Source organism: Oncorhynchus mykiss, chromosome 26 (genome assembly GCF_013265735.2).
Source record: "Oncorhynchus mykiss isolate Arlee chromosome 26, USDA_OmykA_1.1, whole genome shotgun sequence".
NCBI classification, from domain to species: domain Eukaryota; kingdom Metazoa; phylum Chordata; class Actinopteri; order Salmoniformes; family Salmonidae; genus Oncorhynchus; species Oncorhynchus mykiss.
The window spans coordinates 44931587-44957205 of NC_048590.1; the positions used below are offsets into that span (position 1 = coordinate 44931587).

The following is a 25619-nucleotide window of genomic DNA, read 5'->3' on the forward strand; positions in this document are numbered from 1 at the left end:
AGTAGGAGAGAGGGAGATAGGGAGTAGGAGAGGGAGAGTAGGAAAGCGGGAGTAGTTAGTGAAGGAGACAGGGAGTAGGAGAGAAAGAAGGAAAGAGGGAGTAGGAGAGAGGGAGTAGGAGAGAATGAGCAGGAGACAGGGAGTAGGAGAGAATGAGAAAGAGAGAGGAAGTAGGAGAGAATGAGAATGACTTGGAGAGACACATAACCTACCCCCCCCCCCCCCCCCCCCCCCCCCCCTCTCTCTCTCTCTCCAAAACACGCGGTCAATATCATCTGGAGGAGTCCATTGTGATATTGCCTCTCATTCATCTCCTGGTTGTCCATAACTAACCCCCATAGCCAGCAGAGGTTGAAATAAACCATGTAGACCGCTAGTGAATGAACACAGCCCATAAACTATAAACCCTTGCCAGGCCTTGATGGATGAAGGGCTCAGGTGAAGCGTCCGTGTGGCACCGTTTTTCTGCAACAATACTGAACTGATTAAATATGATGATGAACAAAAACACAAGGATTTTAGTGTTTTTTGGTTTGGTTATCTGGTCTTTGTCTCATTGCTGTCTGAGGAGGGTTCCATGTGAAACTGTGCCATCATCAACATTGTTTTCCTTGAAGATGAGAGGAGTTTGGACGTGGAAGAAACTACAGGCCAAGAAAAACGCTCTCTTTCTGTGTGTGAAGTATTATTTTTTGCCAGGCTACATTCCAAATTCTAGAGTCATAAATCTTAATCTAAATGTTTGTCTGCTTGCTGTTGTTTTTCCATATGGGATGGAATCTGTTTTGTGTTGTTCCAGCTTCTCCTATGACCTCGATCCCACCACTCCCTGCCTCTGGTGCAGGGCTCTGCCAATCACGACGCGAGCTTGGTCAGTAGACGGTTTTTGATGGGCAGACGTTCTCCGAGAGAGATAAGTGTCTGAAGCAGCCGTTGTTGCCCTCCTTTGTGCCCAGTCCAGAACCGTTGCCGTAACGATAACTGCCCTCCTCTTTTTCCTCTTCAGTCAGACTGCTTTCGTCACCATCCTCCTCATCATCACTTCTTTCATCTCTGGTCATCTGGAGTAGAGAGAGAGAAAGACACAGAGAGACAGATAGAGAGACAGAGAGACAGAGAGAGAGAGAGAGAGAGAAAGAGAGAGAGACAGAGACACAGAGAGACAGAGACACACACAGAGAGACAGAGACAGAGTCAGAGAGACAGAGAGAGAGAGAGAAAGAGAGAGAGAGAGAAAGACACAGAGAGACAGAGACAGACAGAGAGACAGAGACAGAGAGAGAGAGACAGAGAGAGAGACAGAGAGACAGAGAGAGAGAGAGAGAGAGAGAGAGAGAGAGAGAGAGAGAGAGAGAGAGAGAGAGAAAGAGAGAGAGAGACACAGAGACAGAGAGAGAGACAGAGAGAGAGAGAGAGAGAGAGAGAGAGAGAGAGAGAGAGACAGAGAGACACAGAGAGACAGAGAGAGAGACAGAGAGAGAGAGAGAGAGAGAGCGAGAGAGCGCGAGAGAGAGAATGTACTCAGGACATTCATCGAGATATAATGCCACTTTCTACCTCAGAGACCATCATCATCTCTAACACAGTAGTTCCCATAGTTCTCTCTCTAAAGTGATTATTTGTGATCCAAGAAAATAAAACCAGTGTCTCAAGCCAGTACTCTGTCAAAAAAGAAATCAGCTGTGACCAACCATTTGGGAATCACTGCTCCTGCATCACAGTTCTGCGTAGCCCTATATCACTCAGAACAAAACATTCACCTAAAAGTAGCATTGAAACCTGGGGCTGCATGTACTGCGCGTCTCAGAGCAGGAGTGCTGATCAAGGACGAGTTTAGCCTTTCAGATCACAATGAATACGATAACATGGATAGCTGATCCTAGATCAACACATACTCTGAGACGCTACCTACAGCCCTGAGCTATTTCAACTAATGCAGAAACCCAATTGGCCGATCAATCAAAAACACCTGGAGTTTAATCCATGGTAGGTCAGGTCAGTCTTTCAGACTTACCATAACAGACTCTATTCTCTCTCCTTGAGCCGTCTGACCGCTCTGAGCCACATTGTGTTTTCCAGAAATATAATTATGTTCGGCACAATGCTAAATCACCAATAATTATGTCCCAATGGCAACCCACTGTTGCCTTGTGACCTTGTGGGGGTTGAGTAATTGCCTCTGGCACCTTAGCTGTTTTCTGCCGTTGCCGTAGCTGACAGGGATCAAGCACTTTGCCAAGCCCAACACAATTGCACACACACACACACACACACACACACACACACACACACACACACACACACACACACACACACACACACACACACACACACACACACACACACATTTCTAACTGCTCAGTTAGTAAGTCTACATACAGAATGAGAACAATGAAACAATGAAAAACAGGAGCATTGGGTCTTAGGCTAGATTCTAGACCACACTGACAGAGAACAGACACTGGTGTAGCTATCTGACAGAGAACAGACACTGTAGTCATCTGACAGAGAACATACACTGTAGTCATCTGACAGAGAACAGACACTGTAGTCAACTGACAGAGAACAGACACTGTAGTTAACTGACAGAGAACAGACACTGTAGTCACCTGACAGAGAACAGACACTGGTGTTGCTATCTGACAGAGAACAGACACTGTAGTCATCTGACAGAGAACATACACTGTAGTCATCTGACAGAGAACAGACACTGTAGTCAACTGACAGAGAACAGACACTGTAGTTAACTGACAGAGAACAGACACTGTAGTCATCTGACAGAGAACAGACACTGTAGTCAACTGACAGAGACCAGACACTGTAGTCAACTGACAGAGAACAGACACTGTAGTCACCTGACAGAGAACAGACACTGTAGTCATCTGACAGAGAACAGACACTGTAGTCAACTGACAGAGACCAGACACTGTAGTCAACTGACAGAGAACAGACACTGTAGTCATCTGACAGAGAACAGACACTGTAGTCAACTGACAGAGAACAGACACTGGTGTTGCTATCTGACAGAGAACAGACACTGTAGTCAACTGACAGAGAACAGACACTGTAGTCAACTGACAGAGAACAGACACTGTAGTCATCTGACAGACAACAGACACTGTAGTCAACTGACAGAGAACAGACACTGTAGTCATCTGACAGAGAACAGACACTGTAGTCAACTGACAGAGAACAGACACTGGTGTTGCTATCTGACAGAGAACAGACACTGTAGTCATCTGACAGAGAACAGACACTGTAGTCATCTGACAGAGAACAGACACTGTAGTCAACTGACAGAGACCAGACACTGTAGTCAACTGACAGAGAACAGACACTGTAGTCACCTGACAGAGAACAGACACTGTAGTCATCTGACAGAGAACAGACACTGTAGTCATCTGACAGAGACCAGACACTGTAGTCAACTGACAGAGAACAGACACTGTAGTCATCTGACAGAGAACAGACACTGTAGTCAACTGACAGAGAACAGACACTGGTGTTGCTATCTGACAGAGAACAGACACTGTAGTCAACTGACAGAGAACAGACACTGTAGTCAACTGACAGAGAACAGACACTGTAGTCATCTGACAGACAACAGACACTGTAGTCAACTGACAGAGAACAGACACTGTAGTCATCTGACAGAGAACAGACACTGTAGTCAACTGACAGAGAACAGACACTGGTGTTGCTATCTGACAGAGAACAGACACTGTAGTCATCTGACAGAGAACAGACACTGTAGTCATCTGACAGAGAACAGACACTGTAGTCATCTGACAGAGAACAGACACTGGTGTAGTCATCTGACAGAGAACAGACACTGTAGTCATCTGACAGAGAACAGACACTGTAGTCATCTGACAGAGAACAGACACTGTAGTCAACTGACAGAGAACAGACACTGTAGTCATCTGACAGAGAACAGACACTGTAGTCATCTGACAGAGAACAGACAGTGGTGTAGCTGTCTGCACCACAGCACCAATCAGAAGCTACTGACCCATAACACCACATGGACGTCAATGCAGAAGGGCTGAGGTCTCTGTTACCCTCCACTCACATCAGACAGCACTGACTTTCAGAGACCACCTGTTGGCTATGCATGATCTAGTCAGGTCAGTCAAGCAGCTGTAGGTTGGGGCTCTATGTGTGTTTAGAGCAATGTTTCCCAGAACTCTCCTATAGTAGGATCCACTTACATCTAACATTTAACATTTTAGTCATTCAGCAACTTTAGTGCATTCATCTTCACATAGCTGGGTGAGACAACCACATATCAAATCAAAATCTAATCACCTTTTATTGGTTGAGTAAACATATTTTGCAGATGTTATTAGGGGTGTAGTGAAATGCTTATGTTCCTAGCTCCAGCTGTACAGTACTAGTACACCTGTTTCATCTGGTCAACTCATCATCAACCTCTGGTCAACCCTTCATCATCCTCTGGTCAACCCCTCATCAACCTCTCTGGTCAACCCATCATCAACCTCTCTGGTCAACCCATCATCAACCTCTGGTCAACCCTTCATCATCCTCTGGTCAACCCCTCATCAACCTCTCTGGTCAACCCATCATCAACCTCTCTGGTCAACTCATCATCAACCTCTGGTCAACCCTTCATCATCCTCTGGTCAACCCCTCATCAACCTCTCTGGTCAACCCATCATCAACCTCTCTGGTCAACCCATCATCAACCTCTGGTCAACCCTTCATCATCCTCTGGTCAACCCCTCATCAACCTCTCTGGTCAACCCCTCATCAACCTCTCTGGTCAACCCATCATCAACCTCTCTGGTCAACCCATCATCAACCTCTGGTCAACCCTTCATCAACCTCTGGTTAACCCTTCATCAACCTCTGGTCAACCCTTCATCAATCTCTGGTCAACCCTTCATCAACCTCTGGTCAACCCCTCATCAACCTCTGGTCAACCCCTCATCAACCTCTGGTCGACCCCTCATCAACCTCTCTGGTCAACCCATCATCAACCTCTGATCAACCCATCATCAACCTCTGGTCAACTCATCATCAAGTTGGTATTCTGTCAGTTTGTACCATCACAGTCGTAGCAAGATCATGTTCTGTCAAGTCAGTGCTAGTAGGAAAATACTTTTAAATACTTGATTCATTTAAGGTACTATTTGAAGAGGTAGGGTTTCATGTGTTTTCAGAAGATAGCCAGGGACTCTGCTGTCTTAGCTTCAGGCGGAGGCTGGTTCCACCTTTGGGGTGCCAGGAGAGAGAAGAGCATTGACTAGGCTGAGTGGTAGCTGACATCCCCCCCCCCCCCCCCCCCCCCCCCCCCCCCCCAAGCACACCTAATTCCAACTAATCAAGAACATGATGATTAGTTTCCCAGATGAAACAGGTATGCTAGTACTGGGGTAGATCAGTGGAAGACCACCTGTTGATGGAAGTAGAACGGCTGGGGGACTCAGAGAGCGGTTTGGGGACCACTGGTTTGAGTGTCAGACTGGTATGATTCAGGCCTGCTTGATGGCTGTCATAAAGGGAATGGGTGTAGAGTGGAAAAGAAAGAGTGAAATAAACCACTGCCAAAAAGATGACTCACTTTGCCGAAGAGGAACTTCTTGACCATGCGCAGGATGAGGTAGGCCCAGAAAATGTGCAGGAACAGGAGGACCACCAGCATGACGTTGAAGAAGTAGTAACCAAAGAACGGGGGGTACTGGAGTGTGGGGTACACCCACGTACAGTGGATCAGCCTGGAATGATGTAACCAATACAGACAATGATGCTGATGATGGTAATGCATTTTATTTGCAAGATACTTTTTCACAAACCCGAAGTGCTAAAATATACATTTATATGATACAGACTACTAGATATGATAAGCTCTGTTAAACATTTAAACTTGTACTGGGTGGTGTTCAGTGTGCATGGAGCGTGAGAAAACAACGTGAAGCAGAGGCGGTATAACCAGTAAGAATTCAATAGGATTATTTTTCCTATTTAAAAATGTTTTTGCTTTTCATGCCTCCTAAACACAAGCCTTTGTGAAGGAAATGAATGGCTACTCTTTGCTTTATAGGGGTTTTTCATTATTGAAATAAGTAGGTAAATACTATGTAACTATCTGTACAAAAATGATAGCTAAGAAATCTGCTATTCTGTCAATTGGTAAGTAATGTCCATGAGAGAAAGGGGACATTGTTCAGCTTTTCAGCTTTCGTGCTCATTCAATGCCGTCCAATTCAGGAAAGATTAACCAGTTGCGGAAACATTGGGTTGTATTCAACAGGCACCAGACTGAAACAGGAAGGAAAACCTGAGCCTGACCAAACAGAAACATTGGGTCGTATTCAACAGGCACCAGACTGAAACAGGAAGGGGAAACCTGAGCCTGACCAAACAGAAACATTGGGTCGTATTCAATAGGCACCAGACTGAAACAGGAAGAGAAACCTGAGCCTGACCAAACAGAAACATTGGGTCGTATTCAACAGGCACCAGACTGAAACAGGAAGGGGAAACCTGAGCCTGACCAAACAGAAACATTGGGTCGTATTCAATAGGCACCAGACTGAAACAGGAAGGGAAACCTGAGCCTGACCAAACAGAAACATTGGGTCGTATTCAACAGGCACCAGACTGAAACAGGAAGGGGAAACCTGAGCCTGACCAAACAGAAACATTGGGTCGTATTCAATAGGCACCAGACTGAAACAGGAAGGGGAAACCTGAGCCTGACCAAACAGAAACATTGGGTCGTATTCAATAGGCACCAGACTGAAACAGGAAGGAAAACCTGAGCCTGACCAAACAGAAACATTGGGTCATATTCAATAGGCACCAGACTGAAACAGGAAGGGGAAACCTGAGCCTGACCAAACAGAAACATTGGGTCGTATTCAACAGGCACCAGACTGAAACAGGAAGGGGAAACCTGAGCCTGACCAAACAGAAACATTGGGTCGTATTCTAGAGACACCAGACTGAAACAGGAAGGAAAACCTGAGCCTGACCAAACAGAAACATTGGGTCGTATTCAATAGGCACCAGACTGAAACAGGAAGGGGAAACATGAGCCTGACCAAACAGAAACATTCGTTTTCATTTTTGGGGCTGACTACAGAGCTGGAAAAATATAGAATTCAAATATGTGGGGGGAAAAAGGAAACGTTTGTTTTCGCTTTCAGTTGCATAACCTTTTTCTACGGTGTGCACTAATGAACCCGACCCTGGTTTACTTTCTCTGCAGAGAACAGAACATGATGTTTTGTACTTTTGCAAAGTTCAACGTCTCTTTGTTTGGCCTTTCAGAGTGAAATGAGATGGTTGATTGTTTCTCACAGGAGAGGTAGACAGAACATAATTCAATAAATATTGGCTTCTGTATCACTGAGCGCTCATGAGACAAAGACTTTCCCTGACAATCACTCCTCCTGTGTGCCAACTGGTGAACATACAATAGAGAGAGAGAGACACACACACACACACACACACGCGCACACACACACGCGCACACACACACACACACACACACACACGCGCACGCACACACACGCGCACACACGCACACACACACACGCGCACACACACACACACACGCACACACGCGCACGCACACACACGCGCACGCACACACACACACAGCTAGGGTTCGTCAGTTGCCTTACCAGAATGGGAAGATGATCAGTCGGGTTACCATGAACACAATGGCAAACACCACAAAGAGACTGTTGCAGGTTCTCTCCCATTTGGCATAGTTAAACAACTTGGCAGACTGGGGTAGGAGAGAGAAGAGAAAAAACACACAGTGAGTCTCCCCTCTACCAGAAACACATGGCACAGCTCACTCTATGGGGTGTTCTATATGCACCCGTTTCTCTTCAGTGCACTACTGTTAACATGAGCCCTATATTTACCAGTGGGCCATTTGGGACGTAACTGTTGCTCTGGATAAAAGTGTCTGCCACTCTTGGCCTCCCGAGTGGCTCAGTGGTCTAAGGCACGGCATCGCAGTGCTAGCTGTGCCACCAGAGATTTTGGGTTCGGGTCCAGGCTCTGTCGCAGCCGGCCGCGAACCGGGAGACCCATGGGTCGGCGCACAATTGGCCCTGCGTCGTGCGGGTTAGGGGAGAACTAGAGTGCCAATTGGGATGAAGGCATAGTTAGAGGGGAGACCAGAGGCACTAGCAACTCCTGTGGCGGGCTGGGCGCAGCGCACGCTGACACGGTGGCCAGGTGTACAGTGTTCCTCCGACACATTGGTGCGGCTGGCTTCCGGGTGAATGTTCATTGTGTCAAGAAGCAGTGTGGCTTGGTTGGGTTGTGTTTAGGTGGACGCATGGCTCTCGACCTTCACCTCTCCCGAGTCCATACGGGAGTTTCAGTGATGAGACAAGACTTTATCTACCAATTGGATACCACAAAATTCGTGAGATAAAGGGGTAAAATAAAAATATATAAATAAAAAAGTGTCTGCCACACACACACAGAACACACCACACACTACACACCACACACTACACACCACACAGAACACACCACACACTACACACCACACATAACACACCACACAGAACACACCACACACTACACACCACACATAACACACCACACACTACACACCACACATAACACACCACACAGAACACACCACACACTACACACCACACACTACACACCACACATAACACACCACACAGAACACACCACACACCACACACTACACACCACATATAACACACCACACAGAACACACCACACACCACACCACACACCACACAGAACACACCACACACCACACCACACACACACAGAACACACCACACACTACACACCACACACTACACACCACACATAACACACCACACAGAACACACCACACACCACACCACACACACACAGAACACACCACACACTACACACCACACATAACACACCACACAGAACACACCACACACTACACACCACACATAACACACCACACAGAACACACCACACACACACAGAACACACCACACACCACACCACACACACACAGAACACACCACACACTACACACCACACACTACACACCACACATAACACACCACACAGAACACACCACACACCACACCACACACACACAGAACACACCACACACTACACACCACACATAACACACCACACAGAACACACCACACACTACACACCACACATAACACACCACACAGAACACACCACACACCACACCACACACACACAGAACACACCACACACCACACCACACACACACAGAACACACCACACACTACACACCACACACTACACACCACACATAACACACCACACAGAACACACCACACACCACACCACACACACACAGAACACACCACACACTACACACCACACATAACACACCACACAGAACACACCACACACCACACCACACACCACACAGAACACACCACACACAGACACTCCACATGGTAGCAGACCTCTAGCAGGACGTCGGAGGCATCGTGGATGAGCATCACCAGGGTTCCTATACGGATGTAGTTGACACACCAAGAGAAGGACAGCAGCGTCAGGGTGGCCAAATGGTGGATGATCTGTTCCTTAAAGTCCTAGAGGAGACAACACAACAAACATCTTCACCTGTCCCTGTGGCTTCTGTTGCTACTGTTGTTATTCTACTACATGTCCTCAAAATCACTTGATAGTGTAACATGCATAACTAAGCAGGCAGATGGACAATGTTAGGCAGGTTGGAACAACTAATATAGTGGAAAAGATCATTAACTGTAATTGCTTATGAGTAGCCAACTGCAATTTACTTTGATAAAAATGTCTCATACTTTCTACTTTTCATCTCCATAAGATATTTAATGCGCTGGCCTGTCAGAGGTGGCAGGCAGGCCACTATCTAATTAGGACTGCAGTGGGTAACTAATGTGAGAAAGCAGAGCTTCTCAGTTAAACGGGTCAGAGAGTGGAAGATAATGCAGCTATATGGTAAAGAAAGCAGAGCTTGAGAAAAGCCCATAGGGGCTGGCAGGGACTGGGATCCCCGACTCTCACCTTCCTCTTGACATCAAAAGTGACTCTGAAGAGAAGCGAACCATAGAAGCTCATCTCCAGGATGTAGTACCAGTACTGAGAATCCAGCATAGTCTATAGAGAGAGAGAGAGAGAGAGAGAGAGAGAGAGAGAGAGAGAGAGAGAGAGAGAGGTGTGTAGAGAGAGAGAGAGAGAGAGAGAGACAGAGAGAGAGAGAGGTGTGTAGAGAGAGAGAGAGAGAGAGAGAGAGAGAGAGAGAGAGAGAGAGAGAGAGAGAAACACCAGTAACAGGTAACATAATCTTACAGTGCCATGAATGAATCACATTCCAACAGAACAGACTCAAAACAAAGAGCTCTCCAAATCCCTTCTCCTATGCCTGAGTGTTTGCGTCTGAAATGGCACCACCGTATTCCCTATACAGTGCAAAGGCCTCTGTTCAAAAGTAGTGCACTAAATAGGGAGCCATTTAGAACGGAGACAGTGTCTCTAGCTGGGACAAAGAAATCAGGGGCTGTGTAGCCATCGAGCATCTTAGAGTAGAGTGATGATTTAAGATCAGTTTTGACTTTTAGATCACAATGAATAAGACAACATGGACAGGTGACAACTGGTCATAGATCAGCAGATCCTACTTAGAGTCCCCTGTTTCAAGGACAGTTTTTTCCATCTACGTAACATTGCAAAAAATCTGAAACTTTCTGTCCAAAAATGATGCCAAAAAATGAATCTATGCTTTTGTCACTTCTAGGTTAGACTACTGCAATGCTCTCCTTTCCAGCTACCCGGATAAAGCACTAAATAAACTTCAGTTAGTGCTAAAACACAGCTGCTGGAATCTTGAATAGAACCCAAAAATTTGATCATATTACTCCAGTGCTAGCCTCTCTACACTGTCTTCCTGTTAAGGCAAGGGCTGATTTCAAGGTTTTACTGCTAACCTACAAAGCATTACATGGGCTTGCTCCTACCTATCTTTCTGATTTGGTCCTGCCATACATACCTACACGTGTGCTACAGTCACAAGACCCCTCGGGTTCGTGCTGGGGGGAGATATTTGTGGGCTATACTCTGCCTTTTCTCAGTAGTAAGTTGGTGGTTGAAGATATCCCTCTAGTGGTGTGGGGGCTGTGCTTTGGCAAAATGGGTGGGGTTATATCCTGCTTGCTTGGCCCTGTCCGGAGGTATAGTCGGATGGGCCCACAGTGTCTCCCGTCCCCTCATGTCTCAGCCGCCAGTAATTATGCTGCAGTAGTTTGTGTCGGGGGGCTAGGGTCAGTCTGTTATATCTGCAGTATTTCTCCTGTCTTATCCGGTGTCTTGTGTGAATTTAAGTATGCTCCCTCTAATTCTCTCTCTCTCTTTCTCTTTCTCTCGGAGGACCTGAGCCCTAGGACCATGCCTCAGGACTACCTGGCCTGATGACTCCTTGCTGTCCCCAGTCCACTTGGTCGTACTGCTGCTCCAGTTTCAACTGTTCTGCCTGCGGCTATGGAAACCTGATCTGTTCACCGGACGTGCTACCTTGTCCAGGATCTGCTGTTTTCGTACCGCACCTGCTGTCTCTATCTCTGAATGCTCGGCTATGAAAAGCCAACTGAGCCAACTGTTGCACCCTCTACAACCACTGTGATTATTATTATTTGACCATGCTGGTCATCTATGAACGTTTGAACATCTTGGCCATGTTCTGTTAAAATCTCCACCCGGCACCCGACTGGTCACGCCTCAGAGCCTGGTTCCTCTCTAGGTTTCTTCCTAGGTTATGACCTTTCTAGGGAGTTTTTCCTAGCCACTGTGCTTCTACACCTGCATTGCTTGCTGTTTGGGGTTTTGGCCTGGGTTTCTGTACAGCACTTTGTGACATCGGCTGATGTAAAAAGGGCTTTATAAATACATTTGATTCATTGAATTTGATTGATACATACGGCACCAGAGCTACATGGTGTTTTACACTACGCTACAGTTGGTATTTACTTAGCAACTACATGGTTAAAATTGCAATTGCATAATAATTAGTCTATCTAATACCACTTTTTATTTTTGGGGATTCATCAAAATTAGCCCTACTAAGTAGGCCAACAAGTTGGATACCAAGTAGTTACCAACTGTGTTGAATTCTTTGTTGCAAATACGATCACATAAAACACATCCAAAATCTCTCAAACAAACTATGCCTTCATCCCAATTGGCACTCTAGTCCTGATGTAGTGCACTCTGTTTGACCAGGGCCAATAGGAGGCGCCATCTGGAACGTGACCTGCTTTAAACCCCAGGCAACATTGTTAGGTGTGGAGCCTGATCAAACATAATCCTATTGTCTCCGTTCCAGTTTGGGTGACATCATCATTCCTTTGATTAGGACCTGGCACCCAGTAAAGACTGAACAGCAGTCTAAGCCACACATTCCCCCACTTGTTAAAGATACATTTACAAACAGTGTCACTACTAAATATGGACCTGTGTGTTTTGGACCTGAGATTCAGTATTATCAACTAGCTTTATATGTTTTATGTGTGAGTCAGAAATCTGGACATGGTTAGAAAACGTCAGCCAAGCTGCGCCTGTTCAAGTATGATATGTTGTTTTTCTTCCTGGTTGGTTATACTAGTGTGGAGACACGTGAGAAGAGTAAGGGGAGTGAGAGCTCTTCAAAATCCCCCTGGTAAATGACTAGTAGTGCTGAGCGATTAGCCAAAAAAATGTAACAACTAATTGGTCAACGTCAGTTCAATTATTAGATTTTTTTCTGTGAGGTCAATGTGCAGTTTCTCTAGAGAGAAATCAGATCAAGCCTGAACTGTGTGATGTAGTAGGGCGGTCACTACCATCATGGCACTGTTATTCACTGTTTTATTCTGTGTTGTTTCAGCATTCAATCCACATAATGCATACAGAAACCAAAAATCCTGATCATTTTATTAATAATCGAACTGACCTCAAAAAGCACTAATTGCTCAGTACTAGAAAACACACACACACACACACACACACACACACACACACACACACACACTATTCGCACACACACATACACACCTGTTTTGGAAATCCATTCCACACTTCCCACGTATCATAAAACCATTCTTTCTGAAATACAAAACAAAAGGAGAAACATGCAGTGAAATCTTTAAAGAACATCACAGGCCAATCTCATCATGATGCTTTCAATTTCAACTGGCATTGCCCTCGAGGCCTTCAGACACTTGCTGAAGCCATCACTGTCAAATTCCCATAGAGCTCATCTCTCTGTCCTCTCCTCCCCTCTTCCCCTTATCCCCTTCCCCTTATCTCCCCCTTATCCGCCCCTCCCCTCCTTCACTTCAGGACAGAAGGACTGAAAAGAAGTTCTCCATTTCAGCTCAACTCAGATAATATTTTTATTCCATTTTGACCTTCTCCCTGCTTTTACCCGGGACAACCTGTTAAAGTTCTACTTTGAGGATGTTAATTTCATGTGTATAACATATCATAAAGTGTTAGGAATTTGTTTTTGGTGTGTGTTTTGGTGGTACTGAATGTAACAGAGTTAAGACACAGTAACCTCACTCCACATCTTGAAATCTCTTCACACGCACTGAATTGCTATCTTGTAAAGACTTGTGTTTGTGAAGCAGAGGATCACTAGAGTCACTACTCACATCATACAGGGACACAACTCCTCCAATTAACGCCAACAGATAGAACACAAACCTCCAACTGCAAAACAGAGACAGAGACCGAGACAGACAAGGGGCAATAATATCAGAAGAAGAAAAACACTACTGAGTGAAAGGTGAACATGTGGAATAAGCACACTCTCACACACAACACACAGTTTTACCTAGCCTCTCTGAACTTCTTCAGTACTCCGGGACGATCCTGGTTTCTTCTCTTTCTGAACCAGCGCTCCACCTGCCTAACGCACCAGCCGCTCTTCTTAGACAGACCATCTATAACTGCCTGGGAGGGAGGGAGGCAGGCAGACAGACAGACACAGTTCAGAACCAAGTGTGTTTGATTAGCGCCAGCGGCCAGCTAAACAGGACTACTAACCCTTATGCTAAGTTGACTTCAATACATTGGGGTAAATCAGATGTCACCAAAATCACTTTATTAGGGCAAATTTGTCCCCACTAGCTGGCTACTTGTTTCATTTCGCTGGCTACTTGTTTCATTTCGCTGGCTACTTGAGATTTCGGTAAGACACTGGACCATGAGCAAAATAACCATCAGGGTATTTAGATCTGAGAGAGAGGTCTCGTGGTGTGAGGTTTCAATAATCCCTTCAAAGACTGTCAGGACCGTCTGATGATATACACACATCAGGAGGCTCACACACACACGCACGCAGATGCACACAGATGTGTGGAAATTCACACACACGAGCACACATAGCCACACAAATGTTTGTGCGTACACACACAAGCGCATATAGATGCATTGACACAAAGACTTACACATACGCTCGTGCACACACACCTCATGTGGAGAGATGGGTAAAGGGCGAAAGTCATGTGGATAAACATTAACATCCCTCATGACCACATGGTGAGTCATGGACCAAAACATTTGGCCTGGAGCGCAGTATCTGCATTAGAGGTACACGATCACAGATCTGAACAGCAGATATACTGTATGATAGTACCCCTGTCTGAGCCAGAATGGCCCACAGGGCTGGAACCCATCCCCTATACCTGTAGCCTGAGGCAGCTGGACATGATACAAGTACACCCCCTGGACAGGTGAATTAACTTGAATCCAACCAAATGTACTTGAATTTCTATCGCAGTGCCGTATGCTACAATCCAGCTCCTTAATGCTGTCTCCCTAGCAGAGCAGCGCCAGGAGATATTTGTTGTCTTTGGTATGACTAGACCAGGGATCAAACCCCCAACCTTCCAATCACAGGGCTGACACTCTAATCACATGGCCAATGAGTTGGTCAGAGCATCAGCATCCTCCAACCAGGATTTCAGGAGTGTCAGATAGGCAGGGTGCCAGATACGCAGGGTTTGACCAGAGTGACAGATACGCAGGGTTTTGGCAGGCTGCCAGATGGGCAGGGTTTGACCAGAGTGACAGATACGCAGGGTTTTGGCAGGCTGCCAGATGGGCAGGGTTTGACCAGAGTGACAGATACGCAGGGTTTGACTAGAGTGACAGATACGCAGGGTTTGACCAGAGTGACAGATACGCAGGGTTTTGGCAGGGTGCCAGATGGGCAGGGTTTGACCAGAGTGACAGATACGCAGGGTTTGACCATAGTGACAGATACGCAGGGTTTTGGCAGGGTGACAGATGGGCAGGGTTTGACCATAGTGACAGATGGGCAGGGTTTGACTAGAGTGACAGATGGGCAGGGTTTGACTAGAGTGACAGATGGGCAGGGTTTGACCATAGTGACAGATGGGCAGGGTTTGACCATAGTGACAGATGGGCAGGGTTTGACCATAGTGCCAGATGGCAGGGTTTGACCATAGTGACAGATGGCAGGGTTTGACTAGAGTGACAGATGGGCAGGGTTTGACCAGAGTGCCAGATGGCAGGGTTTGACCATAGTGACAGATGGGCAGGGTTTGACTAGAGTGACAGATGGGCAGGGTTTGACTAGAGTGACAGATGGGCAGGGTTTGACCATAGTGACAGATGGGCAGGGTTTGACCATAGTGACAGATGGGCAGGGTTTGACTAGAGTGCCAGATGGGCAGGGTTTGACCATAGTGACAGATGGGCAGGGTTTGACTAGAGTGCCAGATGGGCAGGGTTTGACTAGAGTGACAGATGGGCAGGGTTTGACCATAGTGACAGATGGGCAGGGTTTGACTAGAGTGCCAGATGGGCAGGGTTTGACTAGAGTGACAGATGGGCAGGGTTTGACTAGAGTGACAGATGGGCAGGGTTTGACTAGAGTGACAGATGGGCAGGGTTTGACCATAGTGACAGATGGGCAGGGTTTGACCAGAGTGACAGATGGGCAGGGTTTGACTAGAGTGACAGATGGGCAGGGTTTGACCAGAGTGACAGATGGGCAGGGTTTGACTAGAGTGACAGATGGGCAGGGTTTGACTAGAGTGACAGATGGGCAGGGTTTGACCAGAGTGACAGATGGGCAGGGTTTGACTAGAGTGACAGATGGGCAGGGTTTGACCATAGTGACAGATGGGCAGGGTTTGACCATAGTGACAGATGGGCAGGGTTTGACCAGAGTGACAGATGGGCAGGGTTTGACCAGAGTGCCAGATGGCAGGGTTTGACTAGAGTGACAGATGGGCAGGGTTTGACCAGAGTGCCAGATGGCAGGGTTTGACCATAGTGACAGATGGGCAGGGTTTGACTAGAGTGACAGATGGGCAGGGTTTGACTAGAGTGCCAGATGGGCAGGGTTTGACTAGAGTGACAGATGGGAAGGGTTTGACCAGAGTGACAGATGGGCAGGGTTTGACCATAGTGACAGATGGGCAGGGTTTGACTAGAGTGCCAGATGGGCAGGGTTTGACTAGAGTGACAGATGGGCAGGGTTTGACCATAGTGACAGATGGGCAGGGTTTGACTAGAGTGACAGATGGGCAGGGTTTGACTAGAGTGACAGATGGGCAGGGTTTGACCATAGTGACAGATGGGCAGGGTTTGACCATAGTGACAGATGGGCAGGGTTTGACCAGAGTGACAGATGGGAAGGGTTTGACCATAGTGACAGATGGGCAGGGTTTGACTAGAGTGACAGATGGGCAGGGTTTGACTAGAGTGACAGATGGGCAGGGTTTGACTAGAGTGACAGATGGGCAGGGTTTGACCATAGTGACAGATGGGCAGGGTTTGACCATAGTGACAGATGGGCAGGGTTTGACCATAGTGACAGATGGGCAGGGTTTGACCAGAGTGACAGATGGGCAGGGTTTGACCATAGTGACAGATACGCAGGGTTTTGGCAGGGTGACAGATGGGCAGGGTTTGACCATAGTGACAGATGGGCAGGGTTTGACTAGAGTGACAGATGGGCAGGGTTTGACCATAGTGACAGATGGGCAGGGTTTGACTAGAGTGACAGATGGGCAGGGTTTGACCATAGTGACAGATACGCAGGGTTTGACTAGAGTGCCAGATGGGCAGGGTTTGACCAGAGTGACAGATGGGCAGGGTTTGACTAGAGTGCCAGATGGGCAGGGTTTGACCAGAGTGACAGATGGGCAGGATTTGTACTATTCATTAGAATGTGTATGATCTCATAGTGCAATGACGTTTGATATTGACACTAATAATTAGGTCTATATGTAAAAGGTGTAAGTGTGATTTCTAATGTGTAGGGTTAATACCTGGCCAGGGTTTCTGGAGTGAGAGAGATAGTAGAGTTCGAGGATGGGGTTGTCTGGTACTCTCAGTCTGGCCTTCTCCCGGATCCCCACTGAGGCTGCTAGTGGCGTGGCTATCAACCTGGGGGACAACATACAGACGCAGTCAAATATATTGGACTTTACAATGAGGCAGAATGTTCCGATTTTTTCATTTTCAAAACTGGTAGAATTTTTACCTTGTAGGCACATGCAAGTTACCACAGGTGAGATTAACTACACGGCAAACGAGAATCATTGCCTCCAACTAAATTAACTTGAATAAACACACAGATGCACACACGTACAAACACAGTAGCAAAGCAGGCTAAATTGTAACTTAACATCTACTTCCCTGTAGCAACCTATAAAAGGGGCTTTTTTTGTTCAGCGAGCTCTCCTTTCAAACTGGTATCTGATGAGTAGGAATTCTATGGTGTAGGGAGACAGTGAGGTAGAGGTTTGAACTAAACATGGTTTAGTAGTATATAAACAGCACAGAGTATGAGCCGGTTCTCTGGACACAGCATTGTCCTGGACTAGAAACCATTTCAATGGAAAATCTCCATTCAACAAAATATAATATATTACAGTGATGTGAACAAGTATTTGCTAATTTTCTCTACTTTCACATATTGTTTATACTGAATGTTACCAGATATTCAACCAAATCTTAATATTAGATGAAGGAACCCGAGTGAACAAATAACACAACAATGACATACTTATTTCATAAACAAAGTGCAACACCCAATGCCCTGTGTGAAAAAGTAAGGCCCCCTTAGACTCAATAACTGGTTGTGCCACTTTTAGCTGCAATGTGTGGCAGGTAGCCTAGTGGTTAGAGCATTGGGCCAGTAACTTAAAGGCTGCTGGTACGAATCCACAAGCCGACAAGGCTCTGTCAACGTGCCCTTGAGCAAGGCACTCAAACCTAATAGACCCATGACGTCCAAAAAGTGATACTTTTGACTCATCTGTCCATAGAGCATTCTTCCAAGAGTCTTGATGATCATCCAGGTGTTTCCAGGTGCTTTTTGGCAAACTTGAGTCAACTGGTTAGATGAGATGGGTCCCATTATGTCTGGAGAAAACCAAACACTGCATTCCACAGTAAGAACCTCATACCAACTGTAAAGCATGGTGTTGGTAGTGTGATGGTTTGGGGATGCTTTGCTGCCTCACGAATCAGTTATCTCGACGACTTGCCTTAATAGAAGAAGCCATGAACTCTGCTCTGTATCACAGAATTCTACAGAAGAATGTCAGGCCATCCGTCTGTGAGCTGAAACTGAAGCACAGCTGGGTCATGCTGCAAGACAATGATCCAAAACACACAATCAAGTTTACATGAAAATGGCTAAAAAGCTACACATTTGAAGTTTTGGAATGGCCTGGCCAAAGTCCAGACCTAATCCCAATCGAGATGCTGTGGCAGGACTTGAAACGAGCAGTTCATGCTTGAAAACCCACAAATGTCGCTGAGTTAAAGCAGTCCTGCATGCAAGAGTGGGACAAAATTCCTCCACAGCGATGTGAGAGACTGATCAACAACTACAGGAAGTGTTTGCTTGCAGTCATCGCAGATAAAGGTGGCACAACCAGTATATTGAGTGCAAGGGGGAAATTACTCTTTTCACACAGGAGAATTGGGTGTTGGATAACTTTGTTAATTAAATAAATAAAATAAGAATCCATTTTCTTTGTGCTATTTGTAAACTCAGGTTGCCTTTATCTAAAATTAGGTTTTGGTTGAAGATCTGATAACATTCAGTATCAAAAATCAGAAAGGAGGCAAATACTTTTTCACTACACTGTACATGACATTTAGCAGACTTTTATCCAAAGACACATGCAGTCAAGTGAGCATACATTTTAGGTATGGCTGGTCCCGGGAATTAAACCCTCAATCCTGGCAATGCAAGCGCCATGCTCTACTAACTGAGCCAGGACTACAGGAGAACATGTTTCTTAGTCAAGGCTTAATCTTTGTCTGGGAAACTGCCCCTATATGTTCAGCAAGCTCACCTTTCGAACAGGTATCTGACCAGTAGGAAGCCTATGGCGTAAGGCAACGTCACATAGAGGTCAGAGGCTTTGGCGTAGACACGCCCATCTCTGTCCTCTAGGTCCGCCCAGGTCAGGTTGACTGGCAGCCAGAAGCGGTCCCACCAGATCCACTCATATAGGGTGTCAATCATCCTAACGACACAGGGGTGGAAGAGGAGGGTTATGTTAGAAAACACATGTCAATAGGTATCACGTTATCGAACAGAGGAGGCTGGTGAGGAGAGGACAGCTCATAGTAATGGCTGAAATGGTGTGAATGGAATGCTTACAAAAACATGGAACAAGTGTTTGATACCATTCCATTTATTCCGTTCCAGCCATACTAAGCTCTCGTCTTCCGATTTAACGTGCCACCAGCCACCACTGTTATCAAGTGAGGCCTGATGAAGACCTAAAGTAAAGTGGAAACAATGTCGCCAATAAACCACATGGGAGCAAGATTGCAGTGTGCAGAGTCTCTTTCAATCATTTGCTGAATAGATGTTTTTTATATCCAGCACCTCAAAGACATTGTTTACATTGTTTGCAAACATTGTACCATCTAAACCGCTGTGAAATATATTTTCAACAACCAAAAAACATTGTATTTTCAGCAGTTTGAACCTGGGGTACGAAAGGCTAAGTAAAAAAACGCGAAAAGGAAACTTAAAGAGGGGAAGCATAGAAATAGTATACATGGAAATGCTTCAATGACAATGACAGATCTATAACTCCCATCTATATCTGAATTCTGTCAGGTTGAGCACAAAGCTATAGAATGACAGATCTATAACTCCCATCTATATCTGAATTCTGTCAGGTTGAGCACAAAGCTATAGAATGACAGATCTATAACTCCCATCTATATCTGAATTCTGTCAGGTTGAGCACAAAGCTATAGAATGCAGCTTTAACCATGTGTTTGAAGTAATACAGTTTGTTTACAAGTACACTGTTTACAAACAACAGAGTAAAACAAACAAACTAATATTTTGTGTTCTGATGGGGTTAGGCAATTGAACTAAGCTGATAAGGCACCTATAAAAGTTAGATTCTTCAAGAAACAATCTGTATATACCGTTAATTTATAAGTCCCAAATCGCAGATTGACCCTTAAAGATGGAATCTGCAGTAGAGGAAACAGAGCCACTGTCCGCCCCATGGCTGCTGTTATTGTGTGTTTTGTTAAAGAAGGTGAAGAGTGTAGCAAAGTCAAATTGCAGTACACCATTCTGCTGTTCTATTCTATTCTGTTCTATTCTATGCTGTTCTGTGCAATGATGTCCAAGAGAAAAACAAATGTTGGTGTTTGTTCTAATCTGGCAGACTGACATGGCAGTTGAACCAATAGGATTACAGTTAAGGGGTTGAACTTAGAATTGGGTAAAGTTTGCATTTGCATGTACTTTATTTATTAACCAAGAATTGATCATGACATGTTGTTCATAAATCACTAGTTCCGGATTTCAAGAGTGCATTCATTCACTATCAGTCAGATTTGATGCCATTTTACAAATGAGTTGATGAGTTCGTTGGACACCAGTGCTGTAGGTCGTGTAGATAGTGTGGGTGTGTATAACCTAGGTCACTCCAGTCAAGTGCACATGAGTTGATGAGTTCGTTGGACACCAGTGCTGTAGGTCGTGTAGATAGTGTGGGTGTGTATAACCTAGGTCACTCCAGTCAAGTGCACATGAGTTGATGAGTTCGTTGGACACCAGTGCTATAGGTCGTGTAGATAGTGTGGGTGTGTATAACCTAGGTCACTCCAGTCAAGTGCACATGAGTTGATGAGTTCGTTGGACACCAGTGCTGTAGGTCGTGTAGATAGTGTGGGTGTGTATTACCTAGGTCACTCCAGTCAAGTGCACATGAGTTGATGAGTTCGTTGGACACCAGTGCTATAGGTCGTGTAGATAGTGTGGGTGTGTATAACCTAGGTCACTCCAGTCAAGTGCACATGCAATTCTTTATTTCCAATACAAATATTGACACAACAGCCTTCGCCTCTTTCTCAAGATGCTTCCCCACACCTAGTCCAACACACACACGTCAGCAGAGAAAACATCACTGGCAGTGATAGTCAATGAAATCCAGGGCTGCAGCCTAGCAACATATATCCCAGTAAATCACAGACTAGACTTTTTTCTATGTCGTTTTTTCTAAACCAAGGTCAACGCTGAAACGGATCACAACCCCTAGTGGTCAAGTCATGGTTCAAGAGTTATGGAGTTCTTCGAATCCCAGATGGCAGTGAGTTGACATACAGCAGGGTTCCCCCAATGGGGGGTTTTATTAGGCCCCCCAAGTTTTCAGCCCAATTATTTATTTATTGTTGGACATAAGACTGTAAAAACAGCATGAAATCAGCTCCAAGTGATTTTAATGTTGTAAATGTGTTCCCAAGTATTCCCACGCCTAGCAGAGCCGTGGCGTATACAAACCAAGCAAGGATTGAAATGATGTCATAGTCACATATTATATTGGTTTGGGCTTCTTGCGGTCAATATGCAGTCTACACCCGAACCATCCACTCAAGGAAGTAATCATCCCTAGGCTGAATCTAGTTGATAATCCCTACCGTACGACTGATTCATGTGAAGGGAAAACAAACTACTCGTGAATAATGTCAACAATATCAATAGGGGGCCTCTATGGCCCTGGGCAGATCTGATGACACACACACACACGCCCCTAAACGAGTGCAGACTATTTATTCTTCTTGTCATTTAGTCTTTCACACTGATGTGTGTGTGTGTGTGTGTGTGTGTGTGTGTGTGTGTGACGTGCTCACGTTTGTGTGTGAGACTCGTTGCCCCCATGGGGTCCATTTTGATGACATCACTGCTGATGTCAGCACATCCCAGGGCTCTCTGCAGTGTTCTGTATAGTCAGTGTGTAACTCAGCACATCCCAGGGCTCTCTGCAGTGTTCTGTATAGTCAGTGTGTAACTCAGCACATCCCAGGGCTCTCTGCAGTGTTCTGTATAGTCCCAGGGCTCTCTGCAGTGTTCTGTATAGTCAGTGTGTAACTCAGCACATTTCACTGCCCTGCAAAAACATAACAACAACGCCACATCACAATGACTTTGCGGAGACAATGGAACCACCAACCAAACACATCTACAGGTCGAAATGGAACAACAAAACAAACTTTTATCCACAGAAATTGAATACTAGTTATATTGCTGTGGTCTGATGGGCAATGTCCTTTCTAGTAATTCTGTGTCTATGCGTTTAACCTTATCTTGCACTGATTACACATCTGTGACGCAATTGCATTATGATTCAAAGATAATATCGTGGCGCCAAGCATATTACATACTGGCACTACCTAGCCTGAGTACCTGTATGTTTGTTTTACTACAACAGATACAAACTACCTATCAAGCACCTGTCTATCAAGTACCTGTCTATCAACACCTGAACAGCAATAAGTCCAACTGACCTGTGTTAGTATGCCACTGAGAGAACATTCTGGAATGGCAGTGTGCAATATGTATGGTGTATGTTGCTGTATGAGATGAGTTCAATGTGTATGACATGGGTAATATTCAGTGTAGGGTAGGTATTATGTTGAGGATGTAATGTACAGTGTTTATCATGTATACAGCAGTACTGTGTGTCTAAGACAATTTTCACCTGGGGGAACATTACAGTTTATCCTATACTAGCAGCCATGCTAGACAACCTAGTCACGTCGGACTAGTCCATAGAGCGATGAGCAGTGTGTATTAGCGGTATACTGCCAGAACACAGCCGATAAGGAAGGCCTTTTGCATTGTTAGCGTTCTGCTGAAGATCATCTGGGGATTCAGACATTCAGTCAGTGAAGAACATGACAAAGCACACTCTGTCTGCATATTGTATGTTTCCTTCTCTTTCTCCTCTCTCTCCCTGGTCTCTCTGTTTCTTTCTCTCTCCCGCTGGTATCTGTCCATCTCTTTCTCTCCTCTGACTCTCTCTCCCCCTGGTCTCTCTGTTTCTTTCTCTCTCCCGCTGGTATCTGTCCATCTCTTTCTCTCCTCTGACTCTCTCTCCCCCTGGTCTCTCTGTTTCTTTCTCTCTCCCGCTGGTATCTGTCCATCTCTTTCTCTCCTCTGACTCTCTCTCTCCCTGGTCTCTCTCTCTCTCTCTCCCGCTGGTATCTGTCCATCTCTTTCTCTCCTCTGACTCTCTCTCTCCCTGGTCTCTCTCTCTCTCTCCCGCTGGTATCTGTCCATCTCTTTCTCTCCTCTGACTCTCTCTCTCCCTGGTCTCTCTCTCTCTCTCTCTCTGTTGCTCTCCGCTCTCTCTCTCCATCCTACATACAGGGGCACAGGGTTCAACTGTACTGGTATCGTACTTTTTCATCAACTTTCTCAAGCATGATAAATGTTAGTCGGTAGGGAAGCATACCAGAACTAGGGAGTGATTTATTATCTTTGACGTGCATGAAGAGATAAAATACATACATCACACAAAAGAGGTTTGCAGAATATGACTGAGTGGGAAAGACGTTATACGTGTACAGAGACATGATTAAGACAGAACCTACAACAGACTGTATGCTCAACTCACATAGTATTTTAATGATTGAAAAACAATGGCTCCAATGTTTCAAAGATGATCTTTAGATTTTAACCCTGAAAATGACTGTTCAGTCCAAAACGTACAACTAAGTGCAGAATAGGAGGCCAAATGGTGAAAGGGAGGATAAATAGTGTTTTCCTCATTCCACACACACACACACACACACACACACACACACACACACACACACACACACACACACACACACGCACGCACACACACACACACACACACACACCACTAGATATCCCAAAGAACTGTGACAGGCACTGTTAACTGTAAAGCAATCCGTTTCCATGAGTACATGCTCTCCAAACACAAACATTTTTAGAGTAGAGTAAAACCAGTCAAGATTTATCTTAAAACTCTGATTACATTTGGAGATTTTTTATAGTTCCATTTAAACCAAAATGGTAATTACACTTCACTGGTTGAATGCTGATGACTTCACGTGGGCGATCCAGCTAAAGTGCCAGAGATCCATCATAGTTTGAGTTTAGGCCGGTTACAAAACTATAAATCAATCAACCTCGAGAGCATTCAGAAAAGCCTTAGGTGGAGAATCTCTATACACTCACTGACCTACTAAGAAAACAGAGGGTCTATTCAGTCCAATCCTAAGATGTAAGATAGAGCTTAGCTCCTCTAACAGGGGGACATGCTCACCTGAAAGAGACGATTTAACATCAACCTCACTCATACAACTCCCACCGGTTGCTTGGGACAGACGCGAGTTGAAACCCGCTCCTCCGTTAACGAGGACAGGTGTAAAACAACAGAAAACCAGCTATTCACATCCCAGGTAGAGGACCCCAGACAACACTCCTACAGCACATTCCCTGAAACCATCCAATGAATCCAAGGTCATAGGGAAACAGAATATACCACAAGGCTTCCCACCGTTCCACCCTCAATATGCAAACCAGGTAAGGTAGGTCCTGTCCTCACCCTCAGTAGGGAAACCAGGTAAGGTAGGTCCTGTCCTCACTCTCAGTAGGGAAACCAGGTAAGGTAGGTCCTGTCCTCACCCTCAGTAGGGAAACCAGGTAAGGTAGGTCCTGTCCTCACCCTCAGTAGGGAAACCAGGTAAGGTAGGTCCTGTCCTCACTAGAGCTGTTGATGTAATGTTGACTGTGGGAAACAAACAGGCGTGACAGTCCCTCCATTCAGTAGGCAGGCTCTCTCTCCCTCTCCCTGTCTTTGTTTGACATTCTTTAAAGGGTCACACCCAGCTCAGGCACAATTGGACAGGAGTTTTTTTCCTTCCCCTCCAGGTACGTTGTCGTAGAGGGACGATAATGGAGAAGTGTCACGACGCAACACACACAGAGAGATAGAGAGAGAGGCACACTAACCCTGCTACCTGCAGTCAAAGGTGCCCTCAGGTGATAATCTGTGGATTGTTTGCATTGTTCTCCAGATAACGCAGACAGGAGAATAGGAGCTACTCCTCCACACAATAGTCCCTCTAGTAAAACATAGAACGAGGTGAAAACAGAAGGAGATCAACAAAGACAGGTGGGAAAAATAGTGACGTTTGGCTGGACTGAAGGGAGGGAACCAAAAGAAAACATATAGTTGAAAGAGGTGTGTGTTTACTTACGATGGTCATGCAAACAGGATGTGTTGCTTTTGGAAGGTCTTTATGATTCAAATGTAGTTACAAAT

The 25619-nt window shown here is 45.6% G+C and overlaps 1 protein-coding gene across 4 annotated transcripts; it reads right to left on the minus strand.

The window, feature by feature from the left end:
• Window positions 1-795: 795 nt before the first annotated feature.
• On the minus strand, window positions 796-25410 carry LOC110506178 (ceramide synthase 2). Of its 4 annotated transcripts, none has more exons than XM_036963361.1 (11): window positions 25020-25410; window positions 19359-19532; window positions 17316-17433; window positions 13844-13962; window positions 13662-13719; window positions 13060-13110; window positions 10042-10134; window positions 9459-9587; window positions 7653-7759; window positions 5585-5738; window positions 796-1061 (listed from the first exon to the last, which is right to left on the minus strand). In XM_036963361.1, exons 2-11 carry the CDS (start codon window positions 19529-19531, stop codon window positions 873-875), a joined length of 1191 nt encoding a protein of 396 aa, XP_036819256.1. In that variant the 5' UTR covers window position 19532; window positions 25020-25410; the 3' UTR covers window positions 796-872. The 4 variants fall into 4 exon arrangements, with proteins under 4 accessions (XP_036819256.1, XP_036819253.1, XP_036819255.1 ...); XM_036963358.1 differs by having other exon boundaries at window positions 24860-25410; XM_036963360.1 differs by having other exon boundaries at window positions 24940-25409.
• Between the last annotated feature and the right edge of the window lie 209 nt (window positions 25411-25619).